A 15,549-nucleotide genomic window follows, 5' to 3' on the forward strand; every position below is an offset into this window, starting at 1 on the left:
TGTGAACGGATATACTGAATTGATTCATAGACCCCCTATAAATTCTGTTGTATGTCTTTTTTAGTTTATTTTTTATATATTTTTTTTAACTGTATAGGACAATATGTAATGTTTATGGTATTTACTTTGAAACCTAGTCAACAAATACTAAATAAAGAATATCAAGTATAAGAAGATTCAGCAAAAAATATTCCCAATATGAGGACTTTTATTAACTTGTGTTAGTTTATGTTCATGTCCAGGTGAGTACAATTGTTTCCATTTGGATGTAATTTATAATATGCATTGATATTGTTTTACAGAACAGGACATTGTTAGTGATGTCCTGGGAGATACTGCGTTGGCACTCCAGTACAACATTCCGACATCTTCGTCATGGCTCGACCTGTAAAATGAACTTTCCCTCTTTTCTTTCGAATGGTGGTATATTCATATGATTTTAGTTTACTGTAGTAATCGGAAAACTTATTATACAGAATAGAAATGGGCATCCCATTTAAAATGATCCCAAAAGCAATGCAAAAGAAAGCAAAGAGCCGGCCAAGGTGAGTTTCTGGATAGGTGTCTCCATATCCTACTGTAGAGATGCTGACCTGTAAATGGAAACAAATAGTTAATAACTGTTCTTTGTGATATTTGACTCTTTTAACACGTTACAGCCACATTGCATTTTTTGCCGCAAAAGAATAGCATAGTTTTTTCCGTAATTGTCACAGAACAGCCTTACAGTTCAGCTGGAAAGTTGTAGACAACACAAACTCACATATCATGATGTGACCATGGGATGCCGATGCCTTGCCCTGGCACTTGAGGGCACTCTGTGTCTGCTATGTTATTATGTGACTGTGCTTCAAAGGAGATCAGTAATTTGACAATACAGTGCAATACTATAGTAATGCTGTGTATCATACAGGCGAACAAGAAATCACAGGCTTAAGTCCCCTAACTGGACTAATAAAAAATTGATGACACCAAACTATGTAGAATAATAAAAGCTGATCTTGATAGCATAATTTTACAATAGGATTTAGATAAGAGGTCCTGCATGGGCAAACACATGCCAGAAGAGGTTCAATGTCGATAAATGTAAAATAATACACCTAGGCCAAAGCCAAGTTGCTGCATATATAATAAATGGAAATATACTTGGGATTGCACAACAAAAGAAGGACTTGGTTACAAATAAGCTAAGTAGCAGTAATCAATTTCAGGCAGCAGCTGCTAAAGCAAACAAGATTTTAGGATGTATAAAATGTTCGCATCAGTTCATAAGCAGGCAACTAGATTATTACATGGGATGCAAGGTTTCTCATATGATATGAGGTTGTAAAAATAGGGCTTGTTTAGCCTAGAAAGAAGATGCCTCATAGGAGATCTCATTTATATAAATACATGTGTAGTCAATAGAAATGACTGGTACATATATTATTACTTCCAAAGACAATACTATGGACTAGAGGATATTCATCACATGTGGAGGAAAGACAAATCTGGCAGCTAAATAAGAAAGAGTTCTTTACAGTTAGAGTAGTCAGAGTGTGGAATGTCCTACTATGAGAGGGTAATATCTGTGTTTGCAAAGGGGATGAATGCTTTTCTCACAACAAATGGAAAAAAGGGTTATGAATAATACAGCAATAGAAAATATATAACTTGTGGGTAAAGGTTCAACTTGATGTCTTTTTTTAGCCTATGTAAATACATAAAATTAAAAAAAATGAACATATTTGATTTTTGAGATTAAGTCCTTCCTCCTAGAGTGATAGGCATTCAGTAAATACACTTTATAGTTTAGTTTTATGTATCATGGTATTTGGGTATATTTTTATTAAAGGCATAAAAACACATTTAAAAAGTAGTGAAAGAAGAAACAGATAGGATTTTGAATGTTCTGTTAGAATCACCTTATTGTAAAAAAAATTATGGGTGTACTAATGTTGGAAATTTCAATTACTTTTTAAAGTAGTGATTTGTAAGCAGAGTATGGTAATTTCCGACTATGTGACCAATCTATAAATGAAGGTCACTATTTGATTTTTCACTACAGCATCGAGTGGAAAACGCTGATTGCAATTTTACCTGCACCACGTTCTGGAAGACTTCCTGAATTTAAAACAGGTAGAAGATACAGACACCAAAGGCAGCAGAGGGATCAGTGTGCTATGAAGTGGTCTACACATGACATGTAAGATTAAATAAATATTACATGACGAATACTGATTCTAATTGAGCTTTGGTTGTAATAAAGTAATAAATAAAGATAATACAAATCTTGATTGCTTGAAGTCTGGTGGATCTACACTATATTACGTGTCAGTAGAAGTGTAATATTGGAGATGTGCTGTGGAGGTGTAGACTAAAAGCTGCTTTACACGCAGCGACATCGCTAGCGATGTCGCTCGTGAAAGCACCCGCCCCCGTCGTTTGTGCATCACGGGCAAATCGCTGCCCGGGGCGTACAAGATCGCTAGTACCAGTCACACATACTTACCTTCCTAGCCACGTTGCTGTGACCGGCGAACCGCCTCTTTTCTAAGGGGCCGGTTTCATGTGGCGTCACAGCAAAGTCACACGGCAGGCGTCCAATAGAAGCGGAGAGCAGCTGCATGAAAGTCACGCCCACCTCATTGCCGGAGGATGCAGGAACGGTGTTGTTCGTCATTCCCGGGATGTCACACGTAGCGATGTGTGCTGCCTCAGGAACGCCGAACAACCTGTGTCCTCCACCAGCAATGATTTTTTGAAAATGAACGACATGTCAACCATCAACGATTAAATGAGTATTTTTGATCGTTAACACTTGCTCGTACATGTCACACGCAACAACATCGCTAACGAGGCCAGAAGTGTGTCATGAATTCCGTGACCCCAATGACATCTCGTTAGCGATTTCGTTGCGTGTAAAGCCCCCTTAAGTGTTTTATAGCTGCTGAGTGGGTTTGCACTGAAGCAGACCTAGAACTGCCAAAGAGGACAGCAGAATTTTTCACATTTTTTTTTCTCCCTTTACAACTTGTGGGTGATTAGAGACTTAAGGGTGCTTTACACGCTGTGACATAGCTAACGATATATCGTCGGGGTGATGGTGTTTGTGACGCACATCCGGCGTCGTTAGCGACATCGCAGCATGTATCACCTATCAGCGACCTTAAACGATCGCAAAAGAGGCAAAAGTCGTTGGTCTGTGAGAGGTCGTTCATTTACCAAAAATCGTTGTCTGGTCAGTAGCGAGGTTGTTCGTCGTTCCTGCGGCACCACACATCACTATGTGTGACACCGCAGGAACGAGGAACATCACCGTACCTGCGGCAGCCAGCAATGAGGAAGGAAGGAGGTGGGCGGGATGTTCGGCCCGCTCATCTCCGCCCCTCCGCTTCTATTGGGCGGCCGGTTAGTGATGTCGCTATGACGCCGAATGAACCGCCCCCTTAGAAAGGAGGCGGTTCGCCGGTCACAGCGACGTCGCAAGGCAGGTAAGTATGTGTGACTGTTCCTAGCGATGTTGTGCGCCACGGGCAGCGATGTGCCCGTGACACACAACCGACGGGGGCGGGTACGCTCGCTAGCGAGATTCCAGCATGTAAAGTACCCTTTATATATCATGGATCCATGTTATGTATTATCCCAGAGATTGTAGGATGGCCATCATATTGTTTTTGAATTGAAGAATGTTGTGGTCTAAAGGACTGACCCTACTGGGCTCCTTTTGTTTTTGTGTTATTTGTCACACAGAGTTTTGCACAATCGTCGCCAACTGTCATGGTGGCGTCTGTCTCTATTTACATTGCAGATTCTGACACTCTGCCTTAGGGCGCTTTTCCACCTGTGATTTCCTGGTGCGAGTGCGATCCGATAAAAAATCAGATTGCACACACACAAGTGTTAAACAATTAGACAGTTTCCTCTGTCCCATTTTTTCTCCACACGAATCGGGCTCTCGGTGCAATCGCAGCATGCTGCAATTTGCACCGAGTCTCGGCTCACGTGTGTGTAAAATCGCACTGCACTTGCATGTTATGCCACTACAGTGCGATGCACGCAGAGACAGACAATGGAGGAGATAGGGAGAAAGTTCTCCCTCCGTCTTCTCCGCTCCTGTGATGCGATCGCAAGATTGCATCACAGTCGCATGACCCTCGGCTGACACCGCAGCAGAGGGTCATTAGCATATCGCTTCCGATGCTCCTGCATCGCAAGCGGTACGCAAGTGGAAAAGAGCCCTTATGGTGTGTCTGAAATCAACACAGGCAGATTCCAGTATCGACCTGCTGTGTGCTGATTAATAGGCAGGCTAGCAAGAGTTAATCTCTGCTAGTCTGCTTGTGAGGCTCCTTTAATCACATGTGGTAAGGAAGCCAATCACATCAGCTCCCCTCCTATGTATGCTGGATGACAGCTTCTACTCATGCTAGCTATAGGTTCTTCTGCGTTGGTCTGTGAGCTTTGGTGTCTCAGACTTTCTGGTGAAAGTGTTGCTTTTTGCCTGGAGTGGTTGTGGAGTTTACCTTGTTGTCTTGTTGCTTCCTTTCTGCTCTTGTTTTTCTCCTAATCCCTTATTGTCTTATACCTTTGTGCGCATGATGTGTGACCGAGTTTTGGCTTCCCCGGTCTATTTTTGTGGGTTTCATCTCACTCATGTCCCATCCCTCCCTGTGGGAGGGGGAGGGGGCATCAGATGAGGACTGATCAGGAGCAGGGTCAGGAAGGAGACTCAGGCCTGTTTACTATTAGGTGTATCCTTGAGGTTAGGGATAACTTAGGGCCCCCAGCTTGAGAGTCAGTGTAGGAGACCCAGTTTCCTGCTATCTCATAGTCATTGTGATAATATTGTAGTGGTTCTTCATATATAATTGTCTATTATTGTTCCTTTACTACCTGTGAATTACAAATTAGGTAAGATAGGCCGATGCAGCATTCACATTGACGCTCAACATCCTTGGTGCTCACTGGGCCTTGTGACATCATGGCGCAGAAGTGAAGACCAGCTGCTGTGGAGAGCAAGACTGGATGCTGCTCCAGTCAAATTGCTCATCTCTATTATAAAGTCAGGAAATAAGCTTGTCAATCTCCAGGATATCCAGAGTGGTCTTGAAACCATGCAAAGAACAAGTTAATTATTATTGAGCTCTTCAATTTTCAGGTGGTGAAAAGGTGAAGTGGTTAGACTAAACTAAGAGACATTGTTAAACAATCTGTGTCCAGCTGCAAACAGCTTGACTGTAAAAACTACAGATGCCACCTATTACTCTGATCACATGACTATAAGGGGCTGGCTCTCTTGCTCAGTTCAAAAGTTAAAGGGGTATTCCCATCTCTAAGATCTTATCCCAATATTTAGTAGGTATAATAATAATATTAGCAAATATCTCCACTTAGTAATGTAGTATAATTCTGCTGATATAGCCATGTCTCTTACCTCATGTGCAGGGCATTGCAGCTTAGGTATCCATCAATGAATTACAGTATATTTAAAAAAATATAATACTGTAGTTTCAGTAACCATCTAGGGTCTCTGTGCGCTATGATCACTTTCCTTTTAATAGAAAATGTCTGTTAAGAAACAGTAGGGTTCTTACAGAGTGAACCCAGAAAAAGATAATCCAGAAGAATGTCATAGGATTCTCTAGTGGGTAGAGGCTTTTATACAATACTAAATCCTGAATCAGAATCCCAGGGAATCCGGTTTAGAGCCAATCACTTGCTCTCTAGGATCTATTTTGAATGGATCCTCATTATGGCATGTGATTAAAGCAGCCAATCACAGCTGTTTGTAAAATCCATCGCTCAGTCTGCTCAGAACACTGTTTCAGATAGGTGAAAAATTTAGGCTGAAGGCCATTTAGGCTGAAGGCTGTGGGCTGCAGAACTGAGAGTCCTTGTGCTAGGCTACTCAGAATGACAGGGCCCCCCAGTACCGCATGGGATGGGGGACACATGGTTGCACAGAATGACAGGGCCCCCCAGTACCGCATGGGATGGGGGACACATGGTCGCACAGAATGACAGGGCCCCCCAGTACCGCATGGGATGGGGGACACATGGTCGCACAGAATGACAGGGCACCCCAGTACCGCATGGGATGGGGGACACATGGTTGCACTGACCCCTCCCCTCTCCCCCCTTTGTTGTTATGTGCTTTATGTGTCATTTATTTATTTCATGTATGGTCATTGTTCATTTAATATGTTTTAACCTCCATATTTCTCGCTTTTATTAGTAGCTACATTGTTATTGGATAACTGGGGGTGAAAGGTCACCTGTCACGCTGTGGTTATCACAAGCTGGTTTTGCTGGTCTGAGCTGGTATTTTGGGCAGGCTTTTTCTTGAGCTATGATTGGTGTTTTTGAAAAAGTGGAAAGAGAAAGATATTTAAACCCTGAGACTGAGCCATCAGCTGTTCAGTCACCTCAGGAAGAAGACCGTAGAAGACCGAAGAAGACCGAAGAAGCACCTCCCTGAATGGGCCTTTATTGCCTTGCTGGGTGAATTTTGGTGCTAAAAGTTGTAAATTTGGTTTTTGGTTATTTAAATGATTTTTATGATTAATAATAAATTATTAATTAATTTATTTATTTATTTTAGTAACTCTTAATAAACAACACGGCCTATTTCTTCAATCACTTTGTCCTGTGTTTTTATTTATTTTAGTTTGGTAAGTTGGGAATGTGGGTCTTGTGTTACCATGAAGCGTTACCATTTTATGGCATTGTTTTCCCGTCACATGCAGGGCCCCCTCACATGAGCGTATAACATGGCCAAGTGATATATGATGTTTCAGCGGATAGCAGTCGGACCAATGTTATAGTATGGGGCAATGCCGATTTGTGTTTTTCATCTTATGCCGATTCGGCATCAAAAAACAATCGCAGCATGCTAAGAGTGCCTCTGCAAATCAGATCATGCCCACCCATTCAAGTCTATGGGTGCGCGTGAAACATCAGACAGCACTGATGTCATCCGAGTGCAGTCTGACATACGCAGAGAAAGGCAGTGGAGAAGATGGAGAGATTACTATCTCCTTCTCATCACCAGGGATCAGATTCTGACATGCGAGAGAATCGGAGCACAGTAGATGACACGCATATCACGGTCGCAGCAGAGTTTGGGCCGAGTGTCATCATCAACATATCATATCTGATACTCTCATATGAGAGAATCATCGGATGCTATACCCTGGCCTAAAGCGGGCTTTACACGCTACGATATCGTTAATGAATTATCAGCGGGGTCATGTTGTTTGTGACGCACATCCGGTGTCATTAACGAGATCGCAGCGTGTAACACTTAAGAGCAATCTTGAACGATCGCAAAAGAGGGCAAAATTGTTTGCCGTGGAGAGGTCGTCCTGAAACAAAAAATCGTTTTTAGGATGTTAGCGATGTTGTTCCTTGTTCCTGTGGCAGCACACATCACTATGTGTGACACCGCAGGAGTGCCGAACATCTCCTTACCTGCCTCCACCGGCTATGCGGAAGGAAGGAGGTGGGCGGGATGTTTACGTCCCGCTCATCTCCGCCCCTCCGCTTCTATTGGCCACCTGCCGTATGACGTCGCTGTGACGCCGCACGACCCGCCCCCTAAGGAAGGAGGCGGGTAGCCGGCGAGAGCGCCGTTGCAGGGCAGGTAAGTGCGTGTCATGGGGGTAAGCGAGGATGTGCGACACGGACAGTGATATGCCCGTGTTGCACAACCGACGGGGGCGGGTACGATCGCTTGCAATCCCACAATGGCCACTACTACTGGTGTTGTTATAAGACAATCAATAGAACATTGGCTTTTAGTTTTTTTCCAGATTGTTACAACAAGGTATTCTGTGCTGTTCCAAAACACTGGACAAGTTATCTGAGACAAGAAAACAGCAGAACCGTAATAACATCAGGTCCTATCATACAGCTAATGACTTAGTGGCTTGTCTGCCCGGCCATTGTTGCGTGGATTACTAGTGTTATTGCAGCGACCTATGCTACTTTTAAGTCACAATACAAAACTGGTATTCTCCTACCCCAAAACGTGTCCAATCACAGCATCCTTTCATAACAAATATCATCTAAATGCATTTCTATATTCACTTTTGCCCAGAATCACAGTTCAACTGCTTAAAGGGTACCTGTCACCTCAGAAAATCCCTTTAACCTGCAGATAAAGGGTTAACCTGAGGTAAAATTGTTACAATGCGATCCGACTGCCTAACTGAAAGTACGGCTACCCGGTGAAAATGAACTTATTTCCTGACAGGAGCTGCCATGGGGTCATGAACGGAGCAGCTATAGGCACCGCCCAAACCATTGCTCACTACATTATGAGTGACATCCTCAGCACTTTGTCAGCTCACTCTGCCCAGATGAGCTGCCAATCAAAATGTCAGGGTGTGCTACTCACAGTATAGTAAACTTTTACCGTAGGTGACCGTGCACTTCCCCATGAGTGAAAGCTGGTGGTTTTATAACGCTATTTACCAGCAGATTAACCCTATATTTACAGTTAAATAGTGCTTTCTGAGGCACAGATTATTTTAAAAGGAATCTGTCACCAGGTGTTTGCCACCAAATCTGAAAGCAACATGATGTAGGGTCACAGAACTTGATTCTATTGATGTGCCATTTACTGGGCAACTTTCTGTAGTTTTGATTCAATCAATGTTTTATCAGCAAAAGATAAAAACACTGATTGGCAGTTCTCAGAAAGCACTCAGAAAGAAATCAGTGTTGGGGGTGGGGTTTTACAGAGCACAACAATCAGAGAACTGCTGGATGAGCAGCAGATAAAACAACGATAAAAACTCTAGCAAGCCCAGTAAATGATACATTGCTGGAATCAGGGTCTCTGATCTAACATCATTCTGCTTTCAGATGGGTAGCGAAACCCTAATCACAAATTTGCTTTAAGGACTGGCCAATTTCTCATTTTTGCCCTTTTCTTTTTTCCTCCCCTTTTTCTATGAGCCATATTTTTTTATTTTTCCAGTGCCTTTTTAGATGTGTACTTTTTACTATATAATACAATGAAAAAAAAAATAAGAAAAAATACAAGTGTAGTAAAATAGAGAATAAAAAATGTAATCCCTCTATTTCAGGGTTAAGTCTTTGCGATGTTCACTGGGTGGTAAAAATGACACGACAACATGATTCTCCAGATCACTACAATCACAGCGTCTCACCATTTCTGAGATCCGTAATTTTTTTTATTTTTCTGTCAATGGAGCTATGTAAAAGCTTGTTTCTTTCGTTCTCTATGCTAAAGTTTTTACTGTTACCATATTAGGGTATATATCATCTTTTGATCACTTCTTATGGCTTTTTTCTTCTTCATTTTGGTGTTCCACTTACGGAATAAATTTTTTTTTAGTAATTTGGACAATTAGGAATACAGCAATATCAAATATGGTAATTTTTTAAACTCCATATATTTTGCTGTTTATGTTTATGAAATGAAGGACTGCTTTAAACATATGTATGTATGTGTGTGTGTGTGTGTGTGTGTGTGTGTGTGTGAAATATATATATATATATATATATATATATATATATATATTAGTATTTCAGTGTATTGTAAAGCTTCTGGACTTCATAGGAATAATAGCATGGCAGACATGGAGGCTCTGGTGCTGATAAGCTTTGGACTGACAGCTGTCATGTAAGATTCTTCTTAAATGTCACTCTCATGCTTGATGGTCGCACTTAAGAGGTTAAAATGATGCAATTGTAGCAGCTCTGATTGCACCAGTGAGTCTATGTACCCGCAACGTACCCGCGGATATTTCCGCAGGTTTGTCTGCAGGTTTCCCCCAGCTGCTGCCCAGAAACCGCAGCTATCCTTTGCTGCAGTATATCTGCGGAATTGTTGCGGTAACCCTGCGGAAACAGTGCCTATTTCGTGCAGAATACCTGCAGAATTTCCGCCCTGTATCTCCATAGTGCAGGAGCGGGAATTCCGCAGGTATTTCTGCATGAATAATTGACATGCAGTTACGTGAGACTGCAGTACATCCACAACATATTCCGCAGTCGCACATTCGCACCATTGATACAGCACTCCCCATGTCCCATAGGATAACATGGGGAGTGTCTGTACTTGCTAGAAACTGTGGATTTATCTATAAAATCCAGATAAATCCGCAGGTTTTCTGCAGCAAAATCCACGGGTACAGTCATGGCCAGTCAAGTTTTGAGAATGCTACAAATATTAATTTTTACAAAGTCTACTGCTTAAGTTTTTCTAATGGCAATTTGCATATACTCCAGAATGTCATAAAGAGTGATCAGCTTAACAGCAATTACTTGCAAAGTCAATATTGGCTAAGAAAATGAACTTTAACCCCCAAAGCACATTTCAACATCATTGCATTCCTGCCTTAAAAGGAGCAGCTAACATTGTTTTAGTGATTGTTCCATTAACACAGGTGTGGGTGTTGATGAGGACAGGGTTGGCGATCAATTAGTCATGATTAAGTAAGAATGACACCACTGGACACTTTAAAAGGAGGCTGGTGCTTGGTATCATTGTTTCTCTTCAGTTAACCATGGTTATCTCTAAAGAAACACGTGCAGCCATCATTGCTCTGCACAAAAATGGCCTAACAGGGAAGAGTATCGCAGCTACAAAGATTGCACCTCAGTCAACAATCTATCGCATCATCAAGAACTTCAAGGAGAGAGCTTCCATTGTTGCCAAAAAGGCTCCAGGGCGGCCAAGAAGGACCAGCAAACACCAGGACCGTATCTTAAAATTGTTTCAGCTGCGGGATCGGACTACCAGCAGTGCCGAGCTAGCTCAGCAATGGCAGCAGGCTGGTGTGAGTGCTTCTGCACGCACTGTGAGGCGGAGACTGTTTGAGCAAGGCCTGGTTTCAAGGAGGGCAGCAAAGAAGCCACTTTTCTCCAGAAAAAACATCAGAGACCGACTGATATTCTGCAAAAGGTACAGGGAGTGGACTGCTGAGGACTGGGGTAAAGTCATTTTCTCAGATGAATCCCCTTTTCGATTGTTTGGGACATCTGGAAAACAGCTTATTAGGAGAAGAAGAGGTGAGCGCTACCACCAGTCTTGTCTCATGCCAACTGTTAAGAATCCTGAAATGATTCATGTGTGGGGTTGCTTCTCAGCCAAGGGAATCGGCTCACAGTCTTGCCTAAAAACACAGCCATGAATAAAGAATGGTACCAGAATGTCCTCCAAGAGCAACTTCTCCCAACTGTCCAAGAGCAGTTTGGCGCCCAACAATATCTTTTCCAGCATGATGGAGCACCTTGCCATAAAGCAAAGGTGATCACTAAATGGCTCATGGAACAAAACATAGAGATTTTGGGTCCATGGCCTGGAAACTCCCCAGATCTTAATCCCATTGAGAACTTGTGGGCAATCTTCAAGAGACGGGTGGACAAACAAAAAACAACAAATTCTGGCAAAATGCAAGCATTGCTTATGCAAGAATGGACAGCTATCAGTCAGGATTTGATCCAGAAGTTGATTGAGAGCATGCCAGGGAGAATTGCAGAGGCCCTGAAGAAGAAGGGTCAACACTGCAAATATTGACTTGCTGCATTAACTCATTCTAACTGTCAATATAACCTTTTGGTACCCATAATATGATTGCAATTATATTTCTGTATGTGATGTAAACATCAGACAAACACAATTAAAAACCAGAGGGCAACAGATCATGTGAAAATATAATTTTGGTGTCATTCTCAAAACTTTTGGCCATGACTGTACATTGTTCCGTGGGCACATAGCCATAAGCGTGCTTTACACGCTGCAACATCGCTAGCGATCTCGTTAGCGATGTAACACGCCAGATCGCACATACGATTTGCCGAGATTGCACATGTGGTGCTAAAAAAATGACCTGTGTGCGATCTCGTCAAATCTTATCTGCGATCTGGCATGTTACATCGCTAACAAGATTGCTAGCGATGTCGCAGCGTGTAAAGCACCCTTTACTCTCCAGTGCTAGCTATGCAATATAGCAGGCAGATGTGCTGTATGCAGCGGTCTCAGCTCCTGAGTCTGCTTCATTTAATGATGTTGTTTGGGTGCCACACATATATGACTGTCGTTAATCTTAAAGAGAATGTGTCACCAGATTTCACAATATAGGGTTTAAAAAAACTTCTGATCTGAGATTTATATACATATTTTAGAAAGTGTTTAAATAATTTATCTAGTGGGTAAATGGATGATAAAACCATATGCTAATGGAGGAGTAATAGTTTAATACAAAGCACTGGTTTGAACATTAGTCACCACCCATATTTAGAGTCAATGTCTATAAAAACTATATTGTTTATAAAAGCATTTAAAAAACTATGTCAAATATATTATAAACTTGTCTGAATCATTGAAAAAGTAGTAATCTCTAAATATCTAAAATGTAATGTGAAATACAACACTTACTGCTGCCCACCACCATGCATGAGGAATACTGGTGAAGTTAGTACCCGAGACATCATGTTCAACAGTATAAACCATGGCAGAAAATGAGAAAATCCCCATGGCAATGAAAAGCAGTAGACATCCGACTTGTTGGTAGCATTGACGAAGTGTAAATCCGAAAGCTCTAAGCCCTGTTGAATGACGTGCCAACTTTAGGATGCGGAATATGCGCATCAGTCTCATAATCCTAAGGACTTGTCCAACTTTTCCTACTCGTCCAACAGCTTCGATCTCATGTTCATGACTAGATTTTTTCCCATTTTGGTCTTCATCTGAAAATGTCTCGAGGAGCAGTTGCAGATACAATGGCAGAATTGCTATCAGGTCTACAGCATTAAGAACACTACGCACAAAGCGCTGTATATCTGGTGTTGAGATAATACGAAGCACATACTCTAATGTAAAGAATGCGATACACAAGGTTTCCACATGCTCCAAGTAAGGTCTACCATTTGCAATCCCAATAGGATTTTTGTATTGCATATCTTCAACTGTATTAAGAGTCATTGCAACAACAGAAATAAGAACAAAGAAGCTAGATGCCACTGCCATGGCCTTGGCGGTAACTGAAGAGAATGGTTTCTCCATCAAATTCCAAATATGCCGTCTCAAGGGGCCATAAAGCATCCCTCTAAAAAGCTCTTCATTCTCCTCTGTTTCCATTTCAGCTCTGAGCTCTCTTTGCACCTTTAGCTGTTCATTCAGCTCATCTTGCCTTTCTTCAAAGGATATGCGACAGCAGCGAGGGGTGTTCTTTACTCTTACACCCCAATAATTAATTTCTTCCAGGAAGCTGCGGGGACACAACTCATTCCTTACCCATAACACTCCAGTGCGATAGAAGTTATAGATATGGTGGAATATTGCTGGATCACGATCAAAGAAATAGACATCTTCAATAGGATTGTAATCATCGCATAGGTCTAGTTTACGCTGTCGGTCAGTATACGTAGCCAAGCGACCTATGCGAGTTTTGGGATAACTAGCCGCTACTATGTAGGATATATAATAAGTTGTACCCCCAACATTGATGTGCAGCAAATTGTTTCGAGATTTTCTGAAAAAAGAGGGTGAAAGCAAACGGGTGTCTTCATCTTCAGAGGATACACAGTCATGTGTTGAAATGAATTGCTTTCTCCATCCATCCAATCGTTTCTCTTCTTTTTCTGCCCATTTTAGCTCCTCTAAATCATCATCTTCATCTTCGATGTAGTAAATGTAATTACTTTCAGAGTTCAATTGATTGCTGGAGGATTCTCTAGCAAATTTAAACCTGTCCTCATCTACACGAGTCCTACCAGATCCATCTCTGAAGAATGATAATGGTGGTGCCCTTGTCCTTTGCCTATAGTGAAGCATTTCTTGTCTGGAAGCATATGTCCCTTGTAGGAAAAGGTTCGTCATTTATGCAGAAGGGATAGTAGCTTTGGTTGCCTTTCCGTTACACAGTGTATGAGTTGTATGAAGGCAGATCCCATGGTCATTGTACGGAACAAGCAAAGCATTATCTGCTGTATGTGTCACTGACAGTTTTAAGTCTTGCTGACAAAGAAGATCTGAATACTTAAGAAGGGATTTTCAGGATATTATCCCATTCAGCCTAAAACTTACAGCATTCAGTTCAACTCATAAAGCACAACAAAGAGTAAAGACAGATGGTCAATTCACTGGAAATACTCATTTGTGAGACAAATGTTACAAATATTTGTTCCACATATTACACTATACACAATCAAAATATCACTAACGGGCTTGCAAACAATAACTATACATTCGTGTATAATGAACAAAGACAAAGGGAAGCACTCCTTTTTAAAAGGCTTCTCTTGATCCTTACAAGTTTCTGTACTATCAGTGACGTCACTGGGGTAGCGCGAGCTGTGAACTGAGGTGCCACCGGCCGAGGCATTCTCACTATTGTGCTTATAGAACCTGATCATTGTTTGTAGCCAATGATCCTTTCTACTATTTTGGATTATCATTTTTGGACTACTCATCGACTGCCTATGGAATTACTCCAACCAGGGATGGACTTGGACTGGATTCAGCCCTGGCATTTGAAAGCACAAATGCCCATGCTGTCGTTGTCTTCAAGCCCCAGATGGGGATATCTATTACTAATATTACCCTGCATGGAAGAAATCAAGATTTACTACAAGATCTACTGTATATTTCTAATAATACTGCTATATAAGATTAAATAATTATAATATAACAGACAACACCATACCATAACCGAATATATACAGTATTAATAATACTACTGATCATTAAAGGGTTGCCCATGCTTGAGGGTAAAATCTATGTGAGTTAAGACTTTTAAATCCTTACAGTGTGCACTGTCAGCATTCTCCAGTGTCGGCATTTGGAGCGGGTCGTCGTTACAGCAGGTATGTTGATTTCCAGGCACATTCTGACTAAACATACTTGACTTTGCTAAATTCACTTTTATTGAGTGAGGGCGTGCATGTCCAGTCAACATGTATGCAAATCACATACTTGCATTTACTTGATCGCCCACTCCCAGAACCAGCACTGGAAAATCCTCACCGCGCACAGTGCGTGCACTGTGAAAATTCCAAAACCACTGTCCTAAGTCTTACAGTATATCACAAAAGTGAGTACACCCCTCACATTTTTTTTAAATATTTTATTATATCTTTTCATGGGAAAACACTGAAGATATGACACTTTGATACAATGTAAAGTAGTCAGTATACGATGGGCTGCTGATATGTCTCTGGCTTTACCTAGAAAGAAACGAGATAGGATTATGAAACTTTACATTTATTCCACATACTCTCCACTAATGGCAACACACGTCTTACATCGGTATTCACAGTTCTGTAAGCCTAGCAAAAGGAAGGATTTCGGTTGTGCCTCAAACCAGACATTTATAGCAGCCATGGCATCATAAATGGTGTGAAATTTTGTACCCTGAAAACCTGACGATTCTTGTTACATCAGAGCAATCATGAGATATATGTATGTCTGCTGTATCCTCCTTACAGTTAAAAATATAAAGAAAACTTAATAGAAAAACTCAATTTGATGAACAAATTAAAACCTTAAATAATAGGTGTGACTTTCCACATCATCTTTCCCCCCCTGTTTGA

General features: G+C 41.5%; 1 protein-coding gene across 1 annotated transcript; it reads right to left on the reverse strand.

Annotated features, from left to right (window-relative positions):
* Nucleotides 1-309: 309 nt before the first annotated feature.
* KCNV2 (potassium voltage-gated channel modifier subfamily V member 2) lies at nucleotides 310-13,837 on the reverse strand. Its single transcript, XM_075339865.1, has 2 exons — nucleotides 12,395-13,837; nucleotides 310-593 (listed from the first exon to the last, which is right to left on the reverse strand). The coding sequence occupies exons 1-2, from the start codon at nucleotides 13,835-13,837 to the stop codon at nucleotides 315-317; spliced, it is 1,722 nt and encodes a 573-aa protein (XP_075195980.1). The 3' UTR covers nucleotides 310-314.
* Between the last annotated feature and the right edge of the window lie 1,712 nt (nucleotides 13,838-15,549).

This window comes from Anomaloglossus baeobatrachus, chromosome 1 (genome assembly GCF_048569485.1).
Source record: "Anomaloglossus baeobatrachus isolate aAnoBae1 chromosome 1, aAnoBae1.hap1, whole genome shotgun sequence".
NCBI lineage: Eukaryota > Metazoa > Chordata > Amphibia > Anura > Aromobatidae > Anomaloglossus > Anomaloglossus baeobatrachus.